This window comes from Xyrauchen texanus, chromosome 33 (assembly GCF_025860055.1).
Source record: "Xyrauchen texanus isolate HMW12.3.18 chromosome 33, RBS_HiC_50CHRs, whole genome shotgun sequence".
NCBI lineage: Eukaryota > Metazoa > Chordata > Actinopteri > Cypriniformes > Catostomidae > Xyrauchen > Xyrauchen texanus.
This window is the reverse complement of record NC_068308.1, coordinates 34312026-34334312: the sequence shown is the minus strand read 5'-3', so window position 1 is coordinate 34334312 and position 22287 is coordinate 34312026. Positions and strand designations below refer to the sequence as shown.

The 22287-nt window shown below is 37.1% G+C and overlaps 1 protein-coding gene across 1 annotated transcript in view; it reads right to left on the bottom strand.

Annotated features, from left to right (window-relative positions):
- LOC127626437 (cadherin-10-like) overlaps positions 1–22287 on the bottom strand; it is a 106695-nt gene that overhangs the window by 27865 nt on the left and 56543 nt on the right. The window contains 5 exon segments of the mRNA XM_052102207.1: positions 1756–1943; positions 3695–3775; positions 3778–3861; positions 5422–5541; positions 19212–19506. Of these exon segments, the coding sequence (XP_051958167.1) occupies positions 1756–1943; positions 3695–3775; positions 3778–3861; positions 5422–5541; positions 19212–19506 (768 nt within the window).

Sequence of the window (22287 nt, the reverse complement as noted above, 5' to 3'; positions counted from 1 at the left end):
ATTTGTTAACATTCATTACAGTTATAGACGGTAAATTATATATTAAACGTAAGCAGAGTGACGTCATCACTGCATGAGGGGAAATGTGTATAAACAGGTTACATTATACAGTAGCGTGATGGTAGTTCAAATATCATCACAATAGAGGCTTTTTCCAAGGAGTAACGATGTCACATAACAAAACACAACATTGCTTTGTGTCACATTTTATTGCGCACACAGCAACCTAACAAACTGAGATGGTGATAAAACACGTTTACCTAAACCAGCCTCTCTCTGTCACATGAGAAGTGTAAAACATTCAAGTGAATTGGTTCATTTAGATGGTTCATATAAGCAAAAGAAAATTTTGGTAATATAAGGTAAAAGAAAATTTCACTAATCCAATTATATGCAGCTTTAGATAGTCCAATTACTTTCAGTGAATCGGCTTGTTCATGCTAATATATATGAACTAGTTCAAATAAACGATTCAATGATTCACTTGATGTAACTGCTGCTGTTTATTGCTATGTTTTTGAATCATTTAATATAAAGTGTTTTATTAGTTGTGTTAAGTATAAATTAATTTGTTCAAATTAGTATGAAGTTATACGTTCAACTTAATGTTGCCAGCCTTTTTGTCAAATGTCACACGAATTGAACATAAGTGAACAGGTTAAAATAAATGATTCACTAATTCACTTGAGGTAACAACAGCTGATTAACACTATGTTTTCAACTTAGTTAATATAAATGTGTTCTAGTTGTATGTAAAATATGTATTAGTTGTACTTAATATAAATTAATTTGTTAAATTTAGTATGTTTTATTAGTATGTATTTATTTGTCCAACATAATGTTGCCACCAATTAGTTTATGATATTAGTTTAATATCACCCTAATTGAACATAAGCGAACCGGTAAAAACAATGATTCACCAATTGACTAACTGTATATGTAGCTTTAGGAAGTCCAATTCAATTAAGTGAATCCGTTTGTTTATGCTCTTGTAAAAATTCCAGCTCAAATAAACGATTCATCGATTCATTTTAGCACGGGCATAGGAGTCACTGCGTCTTCTTTTTTGATCCAAAATATTTAGGTATTTGTAGTGGTTTATTGCTATGTTTTCAACTCAGTTAATATTAAAAGTGTCTTATTAGTTGCATTTAGTACAAATGTATTTATTTTTAATTTAGTATGTTTTATTTAGTACACGTTTGTTAAATTTGCCACCCTCTTTGTTTAAAGCCACACAAAATGACATCGCCATTTGTTCCGTAATTCAATAATAGGCCTATCATTTGAAAGATATATTATTTAATGAGAAAAAAAAATGTCCAGAGTGCTCAAGGAGTTCAAAAAAGTATATGAAGGTGCTCTTTGGGGTCGAGAGTTCATTGCCATGTAGAAAAAGGAAATCCAAGGCACTCTTCTTAGGAAAATAAAGAAGCCTTTATTGGACTGGCTATATCATGATAGAAAAATTATTAAAACATGTGGGAAAAGATACAACCCAGCGTGGCAGCACAAACAGCCTTCTTCAGGGTAGGAGAAGAAGGCTGTTTGTGCCTACGCTGGGTTGTATCTTTTCCCCACATGTTTTAATTATTTTTTCTATCATGATATAGCCAGTCCAATAAAGGCTTCTTTATTTTCCTAAGAAGAGTGCCTTGGATTTCCTTTTTCTACATATATTATTTAATGTTCTTCCAATAATAGCTTCAATATTACAGTTTAATGTTTGAAACATGAGATATATGGGCTGTTTACCTTCTTTACCGTTATCACCCCTTCTTGACTCGTTCCTTCTGTGATAATATTGAAGGCATCTTGCCCGTCGCCATCCAGAATGGAGTACCACATCTCTTCATTCTCTCCCACGTCCGCATCATATGCTTTGATCCGGCCCACCGACGATCCGATTCCAGCCGACTCGGGAGTGGAGAGATGGTAGGTACCTGGAGGTAGAAGTAGAGAGAAAAACATAAAAAATCAATTGAGTAAACAGTCAGGTGTTGGTACAAACTCTTTGTTCTTGAGTGAGGCACTTCTGTGTGCATTTGTCTATTTGCTTATCCTTCCTTCGGGGGGGAAAGCGAAGCTGCCTCTCTGTGGTTATTCTTTAATAGAATTTCAGCTCCGGTGAGCCAATGGAGGAGGTTCTTTTAAAAACCAGTTTGTGGAGACGGTTTCTGATGTGGCTCTTGTATTGGATTTGAGACTGTGACAAAGAGAGAGGGATTATCACCCCAAATGAAGCTCCCTCTGTGTACTCTCTCTCTCTCTCTCTCTCTCTCTCTCTCTCTCTCTCTCTCTCTCACTCCATCTCCCTCTATCTCTTTCCACTTTTTAGCTTTTATCCTTTTCTCTCTCTCTCTCTCTATCCTTCCCTTTCCACCTCTCTCTCTCTCTCTCTCTCTCTCTCTCTCTCTCACTCCATCTCCCTCTATCTCTTTCCACTTTTTAGCTTTTATCCTTTTCTCTCTCTCTCTCTATCCTTCCCTTTCCACCTCTCTCTCTCTCTCTCTCTCTCTCTCTCTCTCTCTCTCTCTCTCCCTCTGAAAGCCTCTTTCTGTGGACATTTTTATTCTGGTTTCACATTGTGAGTCATCCTGGTCAGTTGGAGAAATGGGCCCAGAGCATATCCGTGATAACTCAGGTGAAATATAACATACATGCCAGATGAGACAACACTGCTGTTCTGTGACCACCCAAACAATTTCATTCAACAATGTAATTCCATATTCTGATTTTTGTTGAAGTCTATTTGCAAGTTCTAGCACTGTGGACTTCTATACATGAACACAGATATTATCTAGTCTTTATAAATTATCAATAGCTGAATTGCGGTCAAACCCTTGTTCATTTTATGTACATTTCATGTACACTTGAAACTGTAAAAATATTTTGTAAGGTAACCTAAAAATGTGCTTCATATGCTGACATCTATTTTAATGGTTCTATTTAACAAAGTCTCATGAAATGTCGTAAAAATGTGTACGGGATGGCGAAATCGTAAAATATTGAATGATTTGTCTTGTATGAAATTTTACTGCTTTTATCCCATAAGAGACCATCCAATCAACAAACATCATTTCAAATCCATACATTACAGTCATAAAATTTTAGCTAGCCTCCTATCCAACACATTCTTTTAAGAAAGGAAACGTCTGTGAACAAATTTGGTTATTTACTTATGCAATACAAATGACTGATGTGTGCCAATAATTTGGTACATGCTTCCCTCACCTCTTTCCAAATCCCAATGTTTGATTTTTCCAAGAAAATGGTTAAAATCATGGTTACGTTTATTTACAAGCCAACTCATACGATTTCTTAAAAGTTCATACTATTATTACTATTATTATTATTATTATTAGGGTCATGAGACCAGGTTTGTTTTATTCAAGTAAAATCCATTATTTAATATGACTAAATCAACCTGACTTCATTGAGTTACACCAAAACAAAGTTGTTGTTTTTTAGGTTCACATGACATTTTCACTTATTACAGTGCAACATAAGTCATATTTAGTTTTACCATTTTCTACACAATGGGACAGAAAGGGAGATGTCAGGGAGTATGTAAGTCTCAGTAACAATTCACTTTCATTGTATCCCTTTTCCATACAATGAAACTGAATATGGATTATGAACTCTCCATTTAAGTCAAAATATGCACATGAATGGATAATTAGTGATCTCTTACTGTGGGGGAAACGAGGAGGACTGTTGTTGACATCCATCAGGGTGATGTTTACTGTAGTGGTCCCGGAGAGGCCCCCATCTGTCCAGCCATATCCTTAGCTTGAATCACCACCTGATAGTGCTCGCGGTTCTCTCGAATCATGTTTGGAAGGGCTGTCCTTAAGACGCCTGACAGAAAGGATGGATATTGTTAAGTGCAATCTAATTAGCTTTTCCATCATCATTATTATTATGTTAAGGTCATGCTAAAAAGAAAAAAAGGTTGGACAAATGAAAAACATAACTATGGAAATTATTTCCCTGCATGGGGCTATTTTAAAGAGAGTTTAAATTGAGTAGGATGTCAATCTTCAGATCATGTTGTGATAACGTTATTAGTGAACATGAGAGCTGAATTCATTTTAACTGAACTACACACTAAAATACCACTAACATGACTAAGATAATAGCTAATATTTATACCTATAACTCAGAGATAAATACATGAATGATATTAAAGTTATTATAAGAAATATATAAATTATATTATTATTATAGTTCACCCAAAAAAATGTATATATTATGTCATATTTTATTCACATTCATGTGTTCTAAACCTGTATAATTTACTTCCATCATTACAAAAACTGCTATGAAAGTGAATGGTGACTGAGGCTGAAGGTGCATTCCAATCGACCAATATGGTCTTCTGAAGTGGACTTCACATGGAATTCAGCCATCTTACGTGAGATTCCAATCGAAGGGAACGTTTATGTTCATATCATCTTGCTGGAAGTGGAGAGGGATATTTACCCATCAGTCATTGCGAGCCAGTAGAGTACTGACATAGTGTAACTAAAATAAATGCTAAAATCAAACAATCTAAAGGAGTTTGAGACGCTGTCATTTTAATTGAGCTTAATTTACCTCAGTTGTCCTTTCTATGCGGTTGTGTTCGAGTGCAAAGTGCACGAGATGTGACAATATATTATCATAACAGTTAAATGACACACACATATATTATAAAATAATATATATATATATATATATATATATATATATATATATATATATATATATATATATATATATATATATATATATATATTTTATATTAAGAAATTGTTGTCTGCTTTTGGTGACGTTGCAGGTTATTCCAAATTGAACACATTTTGTCAAGTGAAGTGAACACTGCACTGGGACCCTGTGTAGTGGAATGCACCTTAACATTCTGCCTAACATATCTTATTGTGTTTTATGGAAGAATAAAAGTCATACCAATTTGGAACAACATAAGGGTGAGCAAATTATGACATAATTATAATTTCTGATTAAATTACCCAGATGTTACCAATACAATTATATTTGACATTTCTTGAGAACAAATTGCAGTGTTTTACTGTTGATACCAATAAAATGGATGGCTTAAGTGAACCTTTAAATTCAGAAAACAGAATAAAAAAAAATATACATACTTTTACAGCAAAAAAATATAAATAATAATAATAATGCATGATACATATGTATATAGACAGGAGTATACACTGTTATACAGTATGTACATACAGTGGTATCCAAAAACCTGAAAACACTCGAAAAAGCTTCTATTATTTTTTATTAAAATATTATTTTATTTTAACAAGTTTTTATTTATTTATTGAACATCATATCATTAGCATACTAATTGTATTGTAACTTTTTATTGTAAAATAAATAAATATTATGCTTTATCTCTAATGCCCAACTTACCAGTCTCAGGCTCAATTGAGAAATATGGCTGGCCCTGCAGTATACTGTAAACCAGCTTGGCGCTATTTCCATATGATTCATCATCTGCATCAGTGGCTGTAACTCTCATTACAAAAGCACCTTGAGAAAGAGAGAGAGAGAGATAGAGAGAGAGAGAGAGAGAGAGAGAGAGAGAGAGAGAGAGAGAGAGAGAGAGAGAATAAAGAATGTAAAATGAAATGAAAACTACACAGACAGCTCTTCAACCAAAAACACAGATAGCCACACAAAGCTGAAACCAGACAAAATTATTGTGAAGCACTAAGGGATTATAACATGTACAGTACACCACAAAAAGCAACAAGATCTAAACCACAATCTTAATGAAATTAAAGACTCAATTAATGATAATCAGTTCTGGGAAAAATGGAACAGTCTGAATAAACAACACAGCCAGGACATACAAAATGGAGAATTATGGAAAGGCTATTTTAAAAACGTATTCAAAATATTTCTCCAGAAAATCTCACACCTGACCAGAAAAACATTACAAAAAAAGAGTCAGTTGGAATTTACAAAGAAAAATAATTTAAAAAAACTTTAGACTCAGATTATTACAGAAAATTGACAGATGCACTTAAGAAACTAAAACGCAGAAAGGCGTGTGGTTTAGACAACATTAGAACAGAATTGTTAAAGCACAGCCTTGTTAAAACTGTTCAATCTGGTTCTGCAAACTGGATACTTTCCTTATACCTGGAGTACATTTACATTTATGCATTTGGCAGACACTTTTATCCAAAGCAACTTACGTTGTCCTTATTACAGGGACAATCCCACCGGAGCAACCTGGAGTTAAGTGCCTTGCTCAAGGACACAATGGTGGTGGCTGTGGGGATCGAACCGACAACCTTCTGCTTACCAGTTCAGTGCTTTAGCCCACTACAGCCACCATGGGTTGGAAGCACTAGCCACGCGTCCAAGCTCCAGGTGAGGGGCACTAAAGGGACGATCGTGTCTGACGTACCTGGAGGTGGTGCCTCTCGGCGTGGAGGAGCAGGTGATGCCACGTCAATGAGCGTTGCTTCGTCCTGAGGTGGCTGCACTGAGTGCTTCGTCCTGAGGTGGCTGCGCTGAGGCGAACCTCAAAGCACTTACCTTCCTCTACGTATCCGGCATAGGGAATTTTAGCGACTGAGGAGGAGGACCTCTCGGATCGTCCTCGACACTCGTCACAACCAGTTGGCTGTAGGCATGGCTCAGCAGGGCACGCAAAGGCGGGGGGACCGTGTGCACGGGGCCCTGGCTGCGAGTGCTCAGTGTCTGGTTGCTACTACAATGCCGGTCGTGAACTCCGATTATGTGACCCAAGGAGTGAGGAAACAGCTCTTTTTTGACAATTTGGGTACTGCAGCACATTCTGGGTTCAAAGAACAAAAAAGAAAAGGAAAAAAAAGATTTACCTCCAGGCCCTCCACCAGGGGATGGAGTGGGCTGGATCCCAGCTCTGTAGCGGACGTCTCGCTCCCTGGGTTGTCTATCTCAGGGGCACTTAGGAGCCTTCCAGGTCCTCGTGCCGGCCCGTGAGACGGGGGGCGTCAGCCTCCTGGAGATGGCTCTACGCTGGGGCCCAGAGCTAGGCTTGGGCTGAGGCCGAGCCGCCTGGGCTTTCACCACCGCAGGGGGACACCCTCGGTGAACAAATAGGGTGTGGGATCTAGAGCCGCACCGAGGCAAGATGTGGTGGATAGCCTCCATCTGCTTATTCACCACCGAGAACTGCTGGGCGAAGTCCTCAATGGTTTCGCCTAAAAGTCTAATTTGGGAGATGGGCGTGTTGAGAAAGTGCGCTTTGTCGGCGTCCCTCATCTCGACCAGATTCAGCCACAGGTGGCGCTCCTGAACCACCAAGGTGGACATCGCCTGCCCGAGTGCTCGCACTGTGACGTTCATCACCCAGAGGGCAAGGGCAGTCGCCAAGCACAGCTTCTGCAGCACATCGGGATCAGGACTACCCATGTGCAGTTCTTTTAGTGCCTTGGCCTGGGGTACCTGCATGAGGGCCATGGCATGCAGAGTAGCATGCACTGTAGGCTTTGGTCGCCAGAGACGATGTAGTAGTTCAGCTGGCTCTGAAACCCACAAACCCACTATCAACTAACAAACACGAGTTTCAGACCAGTACTGCTGAACAAAACCAAATCAGAATAAAGCAAATTATAAAATAAAGCAAACATTTATATTTCGACCATTGGGAAAATGAAAGTAAAAACCAAAGCAAAATGGAATGTTATTGGGCCCTAAACAGAAAGTATAATCTGGCAGAATATATCCACAATGTAAGAGATCTAAAACATAGACAGATCCTCACCAGATACAGGCTGAAAGATCACAGTCTGGCCATAGAAAAAGGCAGATACAGACAAACATAGGTTCCAAAAGATGAACAAGTCTGTGCTCACTGTGACACTGGTGAGGTCGTGATAGAGACACACTTTCTCCTTCACTGTGAGAAATTTACGGAGTTGAGAGAAATAATTTGACAAACTATCAAAGCTCATGCCACAGTTTTCCAGTTCAGCAGAAACAGATCAAATGCATGTGTTACTGAGGGAGGACAATCATGCATCAGTTACAGCAAAATTCCTTTTTGAAGTACACACCCTCAGAAACAATTACTGCCTCAATGTACTTCATTCACAGTATTTTTTAATGTTCACAATGTCTGGTTTTATTTTATATTGTATAGTGTATATTGCTATTATAGTTTTTATTTTATTTTATTCCTTACCTGACACCTTATTATTTGTATAATTATTTATATTTGTTAATGTTTTTTTTTATATTTGTTTGTCTTGTCATTATCTATTTTGTGTACTAATGCTTAGGCAATGCTAAGGCAATATTGTATGTAAACAGATTCATAATAATAAAGTACCTTAAATTGAAATTTAAATTGAAATACCGAAGGACAGAAAGGGAAAACAACAAAATCTGGAGAATAAGGAACTACATTCAAACTTCACTGGAATAACAAGAAGGATTAATATATTTGGAAAAGGATTTGACTAAAAGGAGAATTAAACAAATAACAGCTGAGACAAAATAACAGTGGAAGCCCCAAAGAACTGAAGAAATCTAAAGCAAACCAACAGAGGATTTCAACTTGCTCTTTGATAGAGAAAAGCAATCCATCCTGAAATATTTTCATAAAAAACTAATTGGAAGAGAGAAATAAATTAAAAGGAACTTTTAAAATGTTTACAAACAAATCAAAAGTTTGGCCAAAAACTACAGGCTATGCACTAATTCAAAATAACAATAGCAGAGGATAGTTGTCCTTCACACCTTCTGATTGGCTGGTTGAGCTATTGCCCTGAACATCAAAGACGTGTTAACTGTAGCACTATGGTAACAGCAATAGTGGGGACTGGTGCTCACACCTTTGCTCATCCTACAAACATCCAGTCTGAGAGGAGCAGACAACAACAAAAACTGCATTTCTACACAGAACGCCCAGCTGTCTGGCACACAGCATTCTGCACATTTTTTGAACATTTTACAAAACAGAGAATTTGTAAAGGCAGACAACTGTGCATACATGAGGATTCAGAAAAGGACCTGGATCACAGGGAATTAACTGTAATGGTGCAGGGAAATTATGCTTCCCTCACAAACTTCCACTCCCTCAAATAAATGGTGAAAAGGGAGGGAGCAATCTGATAAACCGACAAACTGAGTGTCCACCTCATGCCAGTACAGAGGAAAGGACCACTCCAGAAGAAACAGACAACAACACCATTCCCCAAAGCAAAGGCATCCACAACAGAGTTGCTCAACTACAGCTCTGTTTAGCTCTGCTGGAAGTGGAGATAGTGGGGCTGAGTGAACAAGTCCATGCCCAGGCTACCACCATCAAAGATACTCAGCAACTCAGAAACCAGCTCTGTCAAATCAGAAACCAGCTGAAAGTGTCCATCCAAGAGCTGAAGGAGAAAATGTAACACCTTGATGCAGAACAGAGACACACACACAGAAATGAAACACATAATGGTGAAGGACCTTTCAGAAATAAAAGAGGACTTAAAGTGAGAGCTCATTGGTCTTAAGTCAGAGCTGCCTCATATGCAACAGTGATGATCAAATCAGATTCCTTTATTGTCTTTGTAACAAAATGACATCAATATTCTGTATGACTCAGTCCAGACAGCAGCTTATAAAACACAATGAATGTAATAAAAATAAATAATTTTAATCCATTTATATATAAATAAGATAAAAGTTAGGAAATGTCAGGATAAAAGTCCAGATAAGAGACTGTTGTAATCATTAAAGTGCATAAGTAAATAAATAAATAAATTCAGTCAATATAGTCAATAAATAAAGTGCACTAAAAGAATACTGATAACAGTGTGTGTGTGTGTCATTTCCAGTGAGGGAAGTGCTCCAACAGTCTAGACACAATTATCCTGAATAGTGATAGTGGAGGCTACAGCTCTCAGAAAGAAGCAGACGAGTCTGCATACAGACAGGATGTTGATGAGCTGGCTGTCTGGTGCAGTCACAACAACCTTGAGTTGAACATGCTAAAAACATTGGCGATGATACTGAACATCAGGAGAAATCCACCTGCATCACTCTAAATTCCACAACTTTATTGACACTGTACAAATTGGAAAATTCCATATCTAGCTTAAACGCTGTAAGAAACTACTCCTGTTACAAAACGACACATTCCTATGTGATATATATATATAAATCCCACCATCAGAGTCCCCCTACTACAATGAAGATATGCTTTTACTCAAGAGACATGCCATTTCCAGGCCCAGGGAAATGTACTTATTTGTGGGGACCTGAAAACAAGAACAGGACAACAGACTGACTTCACGGACACACAGGGGAGTGTATATAAATTAACAAAAAATGTACATGTATAAACAAAATTTTTCTCATCTTCACTGAAATAACCATGACCATATTGTCAATAAGATTTGGAAAGACCTCCTGTAGCTCTCGAAGTCTGGTTTTGTACTTTGTCAACGGTAGGATACGAGGGGACACTTTAGGGAAATTTACATTTTGCTTACCTCTTGGGAATAGCACAGTAGATTATATGATAACAGACTTAGATACTTCATCTCTCAGAGCATTCGCTGTTAGAGAACTAACACCTCTGTCTGATCACAGCCAAATTACTGTTTATCTCAAAAAGACAAGGACTAACATTAATAACAACACAGTCCAACCAGCTGTACAATATCAGAAAACCATACAGATGGGTTGAAAACAGCTTAGAGGTGTACCAGTTAGCAATAAGCAGCCAAACAATACAACTGCACTTAGATAACGTTCTGGAAACCAACTAAGCTCACACTAAAGAAGGTGTTAATCTGGCTGTGAAAGATATAAATGATATATTTAAGAAATCAGCAAAAAAGTTATAATTGAAAACAAAAACTGGACAAAAATTGGTTTGATCAAGATTGTCAGGAAATTGTTACTATCTAATCAAAAACATAGAGATCCAAATAACGCATTACAGTGAAACATTAAAACAATAAAAACATACACTCAGAACCAAAAAAGCACAATACACCCAAAAGCAACTGACAATAATCGAGAAGTCAGTCAATGCAAACCAATTTTGGGACAATTGGAACAACCTAAAAAAATTTATGAAAAAAATGGCCTGGAAGAATTAGCAATCCAAAATGGAGAAATATGGAAAACCCATTTCCAAACAGTAGTTAATGAAGTATAAACTGGCACAAAGTGTAGTCAAAATCAAATAACTAAACAATTGGATGTACTAGAATTGGCAATCAAAGATAATCAAAACTTATGAGACTTTCCTATTACTGAAAAGAACTTAAAATCCAAATCAAAACTCTGAATCCCAAACAAGCATCTGCATCTGGATATTGAATGAAATGTTAAAATATAGCTTCACTAAACTCCAATCAGCCATTCTAAAATTGTTCAATGTAATTCTGAGTGTAGGTTACTTCCCAAACATCTGGAATCAAGGACTGGTAACACCCATCTTTAAAAATGTAGATACATTTTACCAGAGGCATTTGTGTGAGTAGCAAACTGGAAAAAATATTTTGTAGTATAATTAATTTGAGACTTTTGGACTTCATCACAACCCACAATGTCTTGAGGAGAAGTCAAATTAGATTTTTTAGTTTGTTTACAAAATTACAGTATTTCTGACCATATTTACACATTACAAACCTTAATTTAGGAACAAAGGAACAATTTTTGCATGCTTATAAAAGCATTTGATTCAATTTGGCACAATGGAATATTTAAAAAACTTAATGAAAGTGGCATACGAGGTAAAACCTATGACCTCATTAAATCAATGTATACTGATAGCAAATGTGGCGTCAAAATTAGCACAAAAATATGTTTTTCCCTGGAGGGTGGAGTGAGACAGGAATGCTGTTTAAGCCCAACATTGTTTAATGTTTGCAACAAAAAACTAGGAACCAGTCTGGAGCGATCTACAGCCCCTGGTCTCACTCTACACAACTCAGAAATCAAATATCTGCTGTACACAGATGACCTGGTTCTGTTGTCTCCCACTGAACAGGTTTGGACTCCCAATGAACAGACTTGGACCCTGACAGTAAACCTCAACAAAACTAAAATCAAGAAATATTCACATTAGGAAATTAATCACATTTTAATTTAAATGTTTTGACATTTTAGAATCCATGATTAAGCCAATTGCCCAGTATGGCATTGAGGTGTGTTTTGGCAAATCCAAATCAAGGATTCACCAAATGGGAAAAAAAGCCAATCGAGAACCTGCATGCAAAATTCTGTAAAAAAGTATAATCTACAAGTACACGGGCACATACCAAATAATGCATGCAGTGCAAAATTAGGCAAAACTAATTATAAAAATACAAAAATGGGCAATCAAATTCTTGAAACATCTAAAACTCAGTGACCACCACTCTTGTAAACCCCGCAAAACAAAGAGTTGAGCAAAGAAACCAATCCCCTCTCTCAGCTGGTCCGGAGCTTTAGTCCTGATGCTTCACCAACAGTTACTAACACTCATCACAATGGAGACCAGGACTAGAACAATAATGCTAAACAAATTAGATACAGCCGAATTACAGCACAAATAAAACATAATTATATCACTTATTGGGACACTCAAACACAACATCAGAGTAAAATGCAATGCTATCTGGCCCTAAAAAGAGAATATACCAATGCAGACTATCTGTACACATTGACAGACAAAACACAGAGAGCCACCTTGACAAGGTATAGACTCAGTGGACACAACCTCACTATAGAAATGGGCAGACACAGGAAAACATGGCTGCCACAGGAAGAAAGGCTGTGTCCATACTGTGATCAAAACAAAATTGAGACACAGCTGCAATTTTTAACATAATGCACAAAATACACAGACATCTGAGATCTTTTTTTTTTCCACAAAATTAATGTTCACATTTGAACATTTAACAAACAGTAAAAAAAAAAAAATGCCCTTCTTATTAGGTGAATACTAGGACTGCTGTGTGATATTAGCAAAATGTGTCTGTCTGCCACAGAATGAGGGACAGTGAGTAAACTGATCCAAGTCTGCATCTCCAGTATACTTTACTTTGTCTTTTTCTAGTTTTTTTGTAATATTTACATTTTTTCCATTGTGTGTAACTTTAAACGTGAGTACATTTTTATTATTTAACATTTTACTTTTTATCTTATTTGTCAAGAATACATTGTATATTTACTGTGGTGTGGATTGGTGGTGGTGTAGTGGGCTAAAGCACAGAACTGGTAATCGGAAGGTTGCTGGTTTGATCCCCACAGCCACCACCATTGTGTCCTTGAGCAAGGCACTTAACTCCAGGTTGCTCCACCGGAATTATCCCTGTAATAAGAGCACTGTAAGTCGCTTTGGATAAAAACATCTGCCAAATGCATAAATGTAGTGTTGTTGTGTTTTGTCTTATATTATGTACATTGTTCAGCACTGTTTTTGTTTTGCACTGTTTTATTTGTATGCAGAGAGAGAGAGAATAGTAGAAATAGATATGAGTTATGTATGTGCAATTCCAAAAACTTCAGCCAAATGTGTCTGTAAAACGTGATCCACACATACAATATTAAAACCTTTACATTATCAAAGCAGTGCATACTAAATTCAAAGATGCACCATGAACATGTGCATCTAAAATCTGGGCTGTAAATCATGTTAACATTGTTATGTGCCAAAGCATTTTTACGCAATATATATGTGAACTGTATCGCACACTTTAGCTTAGCAACATTTTAAAATCAAACTCATGAAATCAATTGCAAGCCTAGTCTCCTTTGCAGAGCGTTATTTGAGCAGACTGTAGAGTTGCTCTCAATGTAGAACATTCCAAGCCAGACACTTATGAGGTTCCATGATGTTAGGATGCTGATTTAGAAGGCAGCTGCTTTGTGGGTAGTAGGCAGCGAGGCAGGCCACTAGGTTTTGGAATGGAGCTTACATGAACAGATACCCTCCAAATGTGAACAGCGATCAAGGCAAATACATGATCACTCGTTCTTTCATCTTTCTTATCTCAGTGTATTTCTTATCTAAATCCTTGTCTGATAATTACTCTAGCAGAACGGTGAGATGGACATATTTTTAATTGTAGCTTCTCTTCTCGCTCTCTCTGGGTCTTCCTATTCATTTTCTGCACTGATGGAATCTGTTGTATGTTGCTGGGAAACGTCAGACTAATAATCTGCTCAAAGAAACATTATAATTAGACCAATTAACCTTAAATTAACATGATTTTGGAGGTTAATTTTAAGCTTGACACAACTTTGGACAGCTGCAGGAGAGGGGGAAAATGATACCAATGTGCCTGATATAAAAAAGAGCTCTTACATTTGACTGCAGCCTAAAAGTAATGATAAAATAAAGTAATAAGCCATTAGAGGCCATGGTCAAGAGGTGCTCTTAGGCACAAGGTTGTTGCGTATTGCTTTTGATAAAACGACAGTATAATCAATATGTTAAAAGACCCAAATTTTTAACAAATATTTACATTCAGTATTGATAACAATTCCAATAATTCTTACAGCAAGTCATATTCATTATATCAAATTCCATTTTTAAACCGATCAGCCACAACATTAAAATCCCAGGAGATCAGCAGTAACAGAAATACCAATTATCTAATCAGCCAATCATGTGGCAACATTGCGGTGCATAAAATCATGCAGGTATTGGTCAGGAACTTCAGTTAATGTTCACATCAACCATCAGAATGGGAAAAGCAATGTGCCAGATAGGCTGGTTTGAGTATTTCTGTAATTGTTGAGCTCCTGGGATCTTCACACATATGCTTGTTCATGTCTAAAGTCACTTGATCATGCCATTTGTTCCAGATCATTAGACATGATGCCTTGGAAACCAGCTTGAAACCAGTATCTTTATGAGGTAATGTGACTGATCTGACTGGGCAGCAAGGCAGCTGCCTTAGGGTTTGTATTTATCTGTTTAAAGTTGGCTATTGCCCTTCAAAATAACTAGAGAGAACAACTTTTGTCCTGCAACATCAAGGGCAAATTCACTCTTCATTTCCTATTTGCCAACAGCCATGCTTTCCATTACAGTCACGACAGCAACCAAGTCGCTCCCTCTAAGGTCTTTCTTTTTTCATTTGTGTACAACTGACAACTTACTGTTCTTTCTTCTCAAAAGACTTCAGAGATGACGTCGTCTTTCCTCAGTCTCACCTCTGAAGGTGGATCGAGTTTGTGTGTTGTTTCCGCCATGGATCAACAGCGTCCTTGGCATCTACAAGACCGCCGACGAGAGGCATGCGCTCTCCAAACAGCTCAGAGAATACTAATGAATGCAGAAACATCTGTCACCCTCCGATCCCATTCCGATAACACAGAGGGAAACAGGGTCTCGATCTTCATGGATGGCCAGATCTGATTAATGACAGGAACGTTTGCAACACATGGCCAGTTTGTTTGGCATAAATGCGAGTGCCACCATGACCCCTCGGTTTGCAAGCAGAGTTGTTTGTGAATTCGTACAAGGCCAGAAGAAAGGAAGAGCGAAAGTGAAGTGTCAAACGAGCATGCTGTCCCATTTACGTTACAGAGTAGCGTGGATGATGTAACTTTGAACCCCACGGAGAAATAAAGGAATGAAAGGAAGAACGAGACTGCTGGAAAGTGAATCAGGAAAGAAAGGCAGAGCTTGGGTTACAAGTGTAAAAGCCTGGGGGTAAGGACTGTGGTCTATTTACAAGGCTGCTTTTACCAGATTGTGTTGAATAAATAACTCCCCTGCCCAGAGTTAAAGCGAGACTTGCCCTACCATTACATGCTTTTAAATTTAGGAGAAAAATAATATCAGTAGTGACAGTGGAGGGAGGTATCTGCCATTTTTAATGTTACAAATCTGAATAAGACAATATTGTATGTGGTCAGCCTGTAAAACACAGATACTTCACAGGATAATTCTAAGACTCTCAACAACAGAGACATAAATGAGATCGGGTGCTGTAATATAAGAATCAAACAGAAAGTCCCTGAGGCCTGAGTGGAGTGGTTTTGTACATGTGTCTGAAAATATGACTGGTAGTGTTTCAGCCTGGAGGGATATATCTTTCAACAAATACTGCTTAAATAATCTCTACTGATTCAGAATTTTCCTGAATAATGAATACCTATTTGTTTTAATGACAAATTCAATGCTGTATTAGTAGTTAGCACAAATGCTCAGACACTTTGGAGAACCACGAACCATGTTTTTTACTATAGTAATGTTGTAGTAACCATGACTGTAGTAGCCATGGATCATTTTGTGGTTACTATAGTTTTACTACAAATACCTTGGTTAAACTATGGTTACTTTAGTATATTTGTATTATTATTTTATAAGGAAATGTCACCTTTATTAAAGGTGAACTCAGTAATTGTTTCCTCATTCAAAAAAATTTGAACTTCTAAAGACCTGAATTGTAATTTTGCGATTTATTTAAGAAATCGTGACTACTCTATAGTAAAATGAAACTCCACTCCAGTCATATCAGTAACCTTATAAAAGCTGTTTTAATCTATGTAGCTGGGTCCACGCATGGGGGTAATGGAGAGGGTCCACACATGGGGGCTGCCATGTTAGGGTGCTATCACACAAAAAAAGGTGCGCACCTGAGTTCGAGTAACGTCAAAGTTCGGTTCGTTTGGGTGGTGTGAACGCTGTTTCTGAACTAGGGAGCGGACCCGCGAACCGCACCAGAGTCCACTTGAAAAGGTGGTCTGGGGTACAATTCATGTGAACTCCTTTCGCTGCTAATATGAACACAATCGTAACAAATCGTGGAAATTATCTGTAATTGATGACGTATAATTCGCATATTTGCAGGCTCCTGATAGCAATTTATGGTGTGATGAATTTCTCATACCAGTATTTGTCCAAATAAATCACCTTCAGAGAGCAACTCACATTCTTCACACTTGCAACGCAGCCACAGGCTCGCATCAAATGCTAATATTCTTCACATAATTGCACATTCAATGCATCTGTGGCAGATAAACAAAATTGTTGTTTTGTGCATGTAAAGTTTTTGTGGTAAATCTAAAGAGATGAAATCTTCAATAACACAGCGAAACTGATGTCTTCTTGAGTTATTAATTAAAGTAGTTATCAGCTGCTGCTTGTACTCATGTTGATGACGTAATTGGACCGCAGTTCAGATCCAAAAACTATGATGTGAACAGAGACCAGTGGGGGCAGGGCGATGGGGAAGGAAACAAGAGTTGGAGTACACGAGTTCAGTTTTTGATAGGGTCACTGATTTATTTTCTTGAATTAAACCTCCTAATTGTCCTTCTCGCTATTGTCTCTGGTATCCTATGCAGAGAACAAAATTCATTAAACATTCATTCTTGTATTCAGCAAATCAGCTGAAATGTATTGGTTAACATGGCAATGACATCATGCGCTTAGTGCTCATGCTCTATGTCAATGCTCTTGCATTCCCTTTCATTTTGTAATTCCAGAGATTTCAAGAACAGAATGTTCTTCAATAAAAGTAAAACTGTTAAAAGTAAACTGACATCATATATATTGTACTACATAAAATCTTGATTTTATGTAGTACAATAAGGGTTTGGTTTAAAGATGTTGATACGACAAAGAACTTAGCATTTTTATTGAGCTCCCTTGGAAGTTTGCTGAGGTTAAGAACCACTGCACTATCCCATTTCAAATGTCTAATTTTGCATCACATTTTTTTAAAGGTACTCATAAACCAGACAGAAGAAGGTTACTAAAATTACTGTACAAAATGTTTCAGTAATGTTTAGGTTTCAGTTTTTATCATTTCTGAATATATGGTCACGTGACAATTTGTTTTACACATTTACCAAGATTAAGGTGTCGACACATCCTACCCACTAACGCATCTTACCACACTCCCTTACCAATAAATAAGTTGTTGAAAGAGCCAAAATAAAAAAGGAAAAGTTTCATTTGACTTTTAGTAACATTTGATACAGACTTTGTGTCAAGACTTACCAAATGATCCTTCATGAATGGACAAGCACACATAGGTACACCAAGACATCACTAACCACTTCAAGCTTAATTTCAAGATTTGTCTTTGATTCATTTGCCGGTCACAATGATTAACATTCACAACGATTATCTTATCATAGAAAAAAATCTTTAATCAAAACCGGCTGCCTTGTTTTTGTCAGAACTGTAAATGAGTTTTGATTCATTTGATAAACGTGCGGGTTAATTTGTTGCTTCATGAAGATTAATTGATTTTAGCTCACTGCATCCTGTTAATTTACTCTGATTCTCTCTTGTTCTTAATGGGTTTAAATTAACTGATAATTGAATGAATTTCAATGGGATATTCTCACATCTTTATCCTCACTGCAAATGATGTGAAGTTGAATGTTTTTTCATAGTTTTATTCAACGCTGATTAAGTGGCTGAAACAAAGTGTTTTCAAATTTAGCATTAAAAAAGCAAAAGTGTTAGTTTAAATAGCGCAATGTCACTTTGCTCTGTGTAGTAAATGGTTTTACTGCTCAGTTTATTTTGAATAGCCCCTTGTGAAGCCTTTTTTATTATATTTTTTGGTTTGTCTTTTTTATGAGTCAAAAACAGCTTGGTTACTGTTGTAACCTCTGTTCCCTGATGGAGGGAACAAGATGTTGTGTCGATGTAGTGACACTAGGAGGTCACTCTTGGGAGCCCCAAACACCTCTGATCTTTGAGAAAAGGCCAATGGAAATTGGCGAGTGGAACTTGCATGCCAATCCCCCGGACGTACGGGTATAAAAGGAGCTGGCTCACAACCACTCATTCAGGTTTTGCACTGAGGAGCCGAGACAGGGTATATATATATATATATATATATATATATATATATATATATATATATATATATATATATATATAAAGATGTTGAAATTATTATTAAACAAGATTAATGAATGCTTTAAAGGTATTGTTTATTGCTAGTTCATGTTAACAAATTGAACCTTATCAAATTATCAATTGTGTTTTTATTAACTAACATTAACAAAGATTAATACATGCTGTAAAAAAATAGTGTTAATTGTTAGTTCAAAGTATCCAATGCATTAACTAATGCTAAATAATGTAACCTGTATGTAACTTTGTATAGTGTTACCATTTTAACAATTATTTAAAAAACACATTGAAATGCATTAAACATTACCCATAAGTAGCTTCTAAACAGTTCTAAATAGACACTTGAAGCTGAACTCTTGAACCAAGATACAAATTTACTTACCAACAGTTGACATCTCTGATACACTGGCCACAAATGTGTCCTTGGAAAACTTTGGCTCGTTGTCATTGATGTCATGGATTTTGATGATGAATTCCGAGGCCCTCTCCAGATCCTGCCCGGAGGTTTTGTTGACAGCTTTGGCGCTCAGGGTGTATGACGCTTTCTCTTCCCTGTCTAGCCTTCGGATGGCATGAATATCTCCGGAATTCTCATCAATCTCAAAAATAGTTCCAGCCCCGTCTCCTGTGAGGACATACTTCACCGAGCCATCTTCTGTATCCATGTCTGAGTGTAGCTATAAAAGAGTAAATAGAGTTTCAAGGAATTACCATTTAATTGGAACTTACAATTCCAGAATGAATTGTTCTCTTAGTGTGTGACTGGCAAATTTTTCAGTCTGTCTAATCCAAATGTTTAACCTGTTGCCTCAGACCTTGTGCAAATGGAACCAGAAGTTACACAATTTTGCTAAAAACAGTTTAAACCCTTTCTGGATGCAGAATGTCTGTCTTGAACAATGTTTTTAAATGAGTCATGAGTCAGGAAATGTGATATGACTGTGAATTAGATCTAAAGCCTAGTTGCTTTCATTTTCTTTGTGTGTCAGGCTCCAAACTTTGGTTACACTTAATTTGAATGTGTCCTTGTAACAGTGTAATTACATAAGTAATTACTGATTATTACTAATTAACAGCATGTACTTACTCTAGGGTTAGAGTAAGGGTTTGGTTTAGGGTTTGCTGCTTGTAATTACGCATAATTGAATGTTATTACTACAGTAAAAGGACACATTAAAATAAAGTGTTACCCAAACTTCTGACTTCAGGGGAAAAATAAAAGTTTAGAAGTATTTATTTCACATCAGTATCAGTAATAAGCAGGCCCACACTAAATCTGCGCCCACAGAACACCACAAAATGCTCCACAGTATTTGCAAAATTGGAACTTCTCTCATTCATAAAACTTCTAACGATCTTCCTTCCATTGTGTCTTTGTGTTTTAAATAGTGTTGGCTAATTGTATTATGCAGCATTTATCAATAAGGTTGCAGTTCTCTCAGCTCCGTTCAACATATTTTATCACTTCTTTCACATGGGGCAGTATAGCAAGTTCAGTGACACCCTAGCAGCTGCCCACAACACCCAATCAACCATCCACAACACCTTATCTCTTACCAGAATATCGTAGAGACATGGGGGTGGGCTCATTTGACTGGAGCAAGTGTACTGAGGACATCAGTGTACTAGAACTTTGAGGGCAAGCCACATCTCTACACAAGAATATCACAGAGACATGGGGGTGGGCTTGTTTTAATATGGGTGGTGGGCTGAGGATCGTGAGGGCTCCAGCTATATGTCTACACCAGAAAAATGCAAAGAGGGCGGCCTTGTTTGATTTGGGGAAGTGTACTGATAACCTTTGTGGGACATTGTGGCAGCAAGCTTTGCCATGGCAAGCATCACTCCCATGTTCTTCAGAAAATGCTCCTATTTAGAATTCTTTGCTTTTATGTTTGGTACACAGAAATTACACACTTTACCCTTAAATTTTCCCTCAACAGCAGCACACCCCTCCCCAACCCCACCCCTAACAGCAACATACACCACTGAATTGCAGTCCAATTATGTGCAGAACCCCCAAATTTACAGAAAGGCCAGTGTTTTCCATGGTTGACAGTGTATGGCAGATATCCAAGAGAACTGTTAATGGAATCCAGTACTTTCAGACTGTGAAGGAAAGATATGACCTGTTTTTGTTCAGAACAGTCACAATTACACAAAATGCCTCCTTCAGAGCAGAACTTTCATTTTACACCTGTCTCTTAGCAACAAGTGGAAGCCCAGCAACAATCTCCATCTGATTGCAGTTCCTCTTTTCCTGATTACGATTTTACTTGAAGTGGCCAACCCGGTGACAATTCATAAAACCCTGGACAAAACACCAAGACCAGACCTTTTTTTCCAAATGTAATAAATTATCAGTCAACATCCAAAGGAAGCAGCAAAAATAGTCATCTTTCTAGAAACAAATAAAAAGACGTCTTTCATTATGAGAAAGGTAAGGTAAGCATCGCACACTACAATTTCATAATCTTCCCACTTACTGCTAAATGCACGCTATAATCGGATTCCATTTTAGAGGCTTTCCTAAGCACAGTTATAGGGATGAAGATAATTTGACATGCAACAATTAAAACTTCAATTTGGAGTTTGCGTCATCACAAAACAATCATTTCTTGCCATCCTGAAACTAAATTAGGTATCCATTACACAAATATCTACATAAACAGCACTGTAGCACATGGCCCAGATAATTGGGTTGCTTTTCTTTTGTAAATTTACGTCTTGTGTGATTCTAGACCCTATTTTGGATCTATATCCTCCCGTCACTACAAAACATCAAAGTTCATTACATTAACCATTTAAGCTCTGAATATGTTTTTAAAGATTCCCTGTTTAAGTGGCATACCCAAAATAACTCAACAAAAAAAACTGAATCAAGGAGGATCAAGTGTTTGGTATCATTGTAAAGAAAACTTTTCAAACTTTTAATGATATAGATTATGATACATTCTGAGAATCTTGGCCTAAGAAACTGCTGCAAGATCTCCAAAAAAGTCTTTTTTTTTCTTATTTCACATGATATATCTCTGGGTGTAAATAAGACGGCTTCGAAATGACTGTTTTTGTTTTGTTTCCAATCATGTCAACCGCTTCGGAGAAAATGTGTGCGATACGACAAAGCAATAAATAGTTAAAACATTACAAAAATAATTGATCATATTGTCCAAAGACGTCTCTGTGTGTCCAAATGCCAAAAAACAAATAAACACAATAAAAAAAAAACACAATAATTGTACTTAAGAACTAATTACACATGCAAACACAACAATGACTAAAGGTTTGCATTGAATGCAGACATGAATTTAGTAAAATGATTTCACAGAAAGAGTGCCTTTTGAGTGTCATTTACAAGAGTGTCATTTACTGGTGCCATCTCCTGAAGGCCACATGTAACATTGTGCTGCTTGTGGATTATCTAGTGATCTATGCATCCAATTACATTGTGTGTGGGC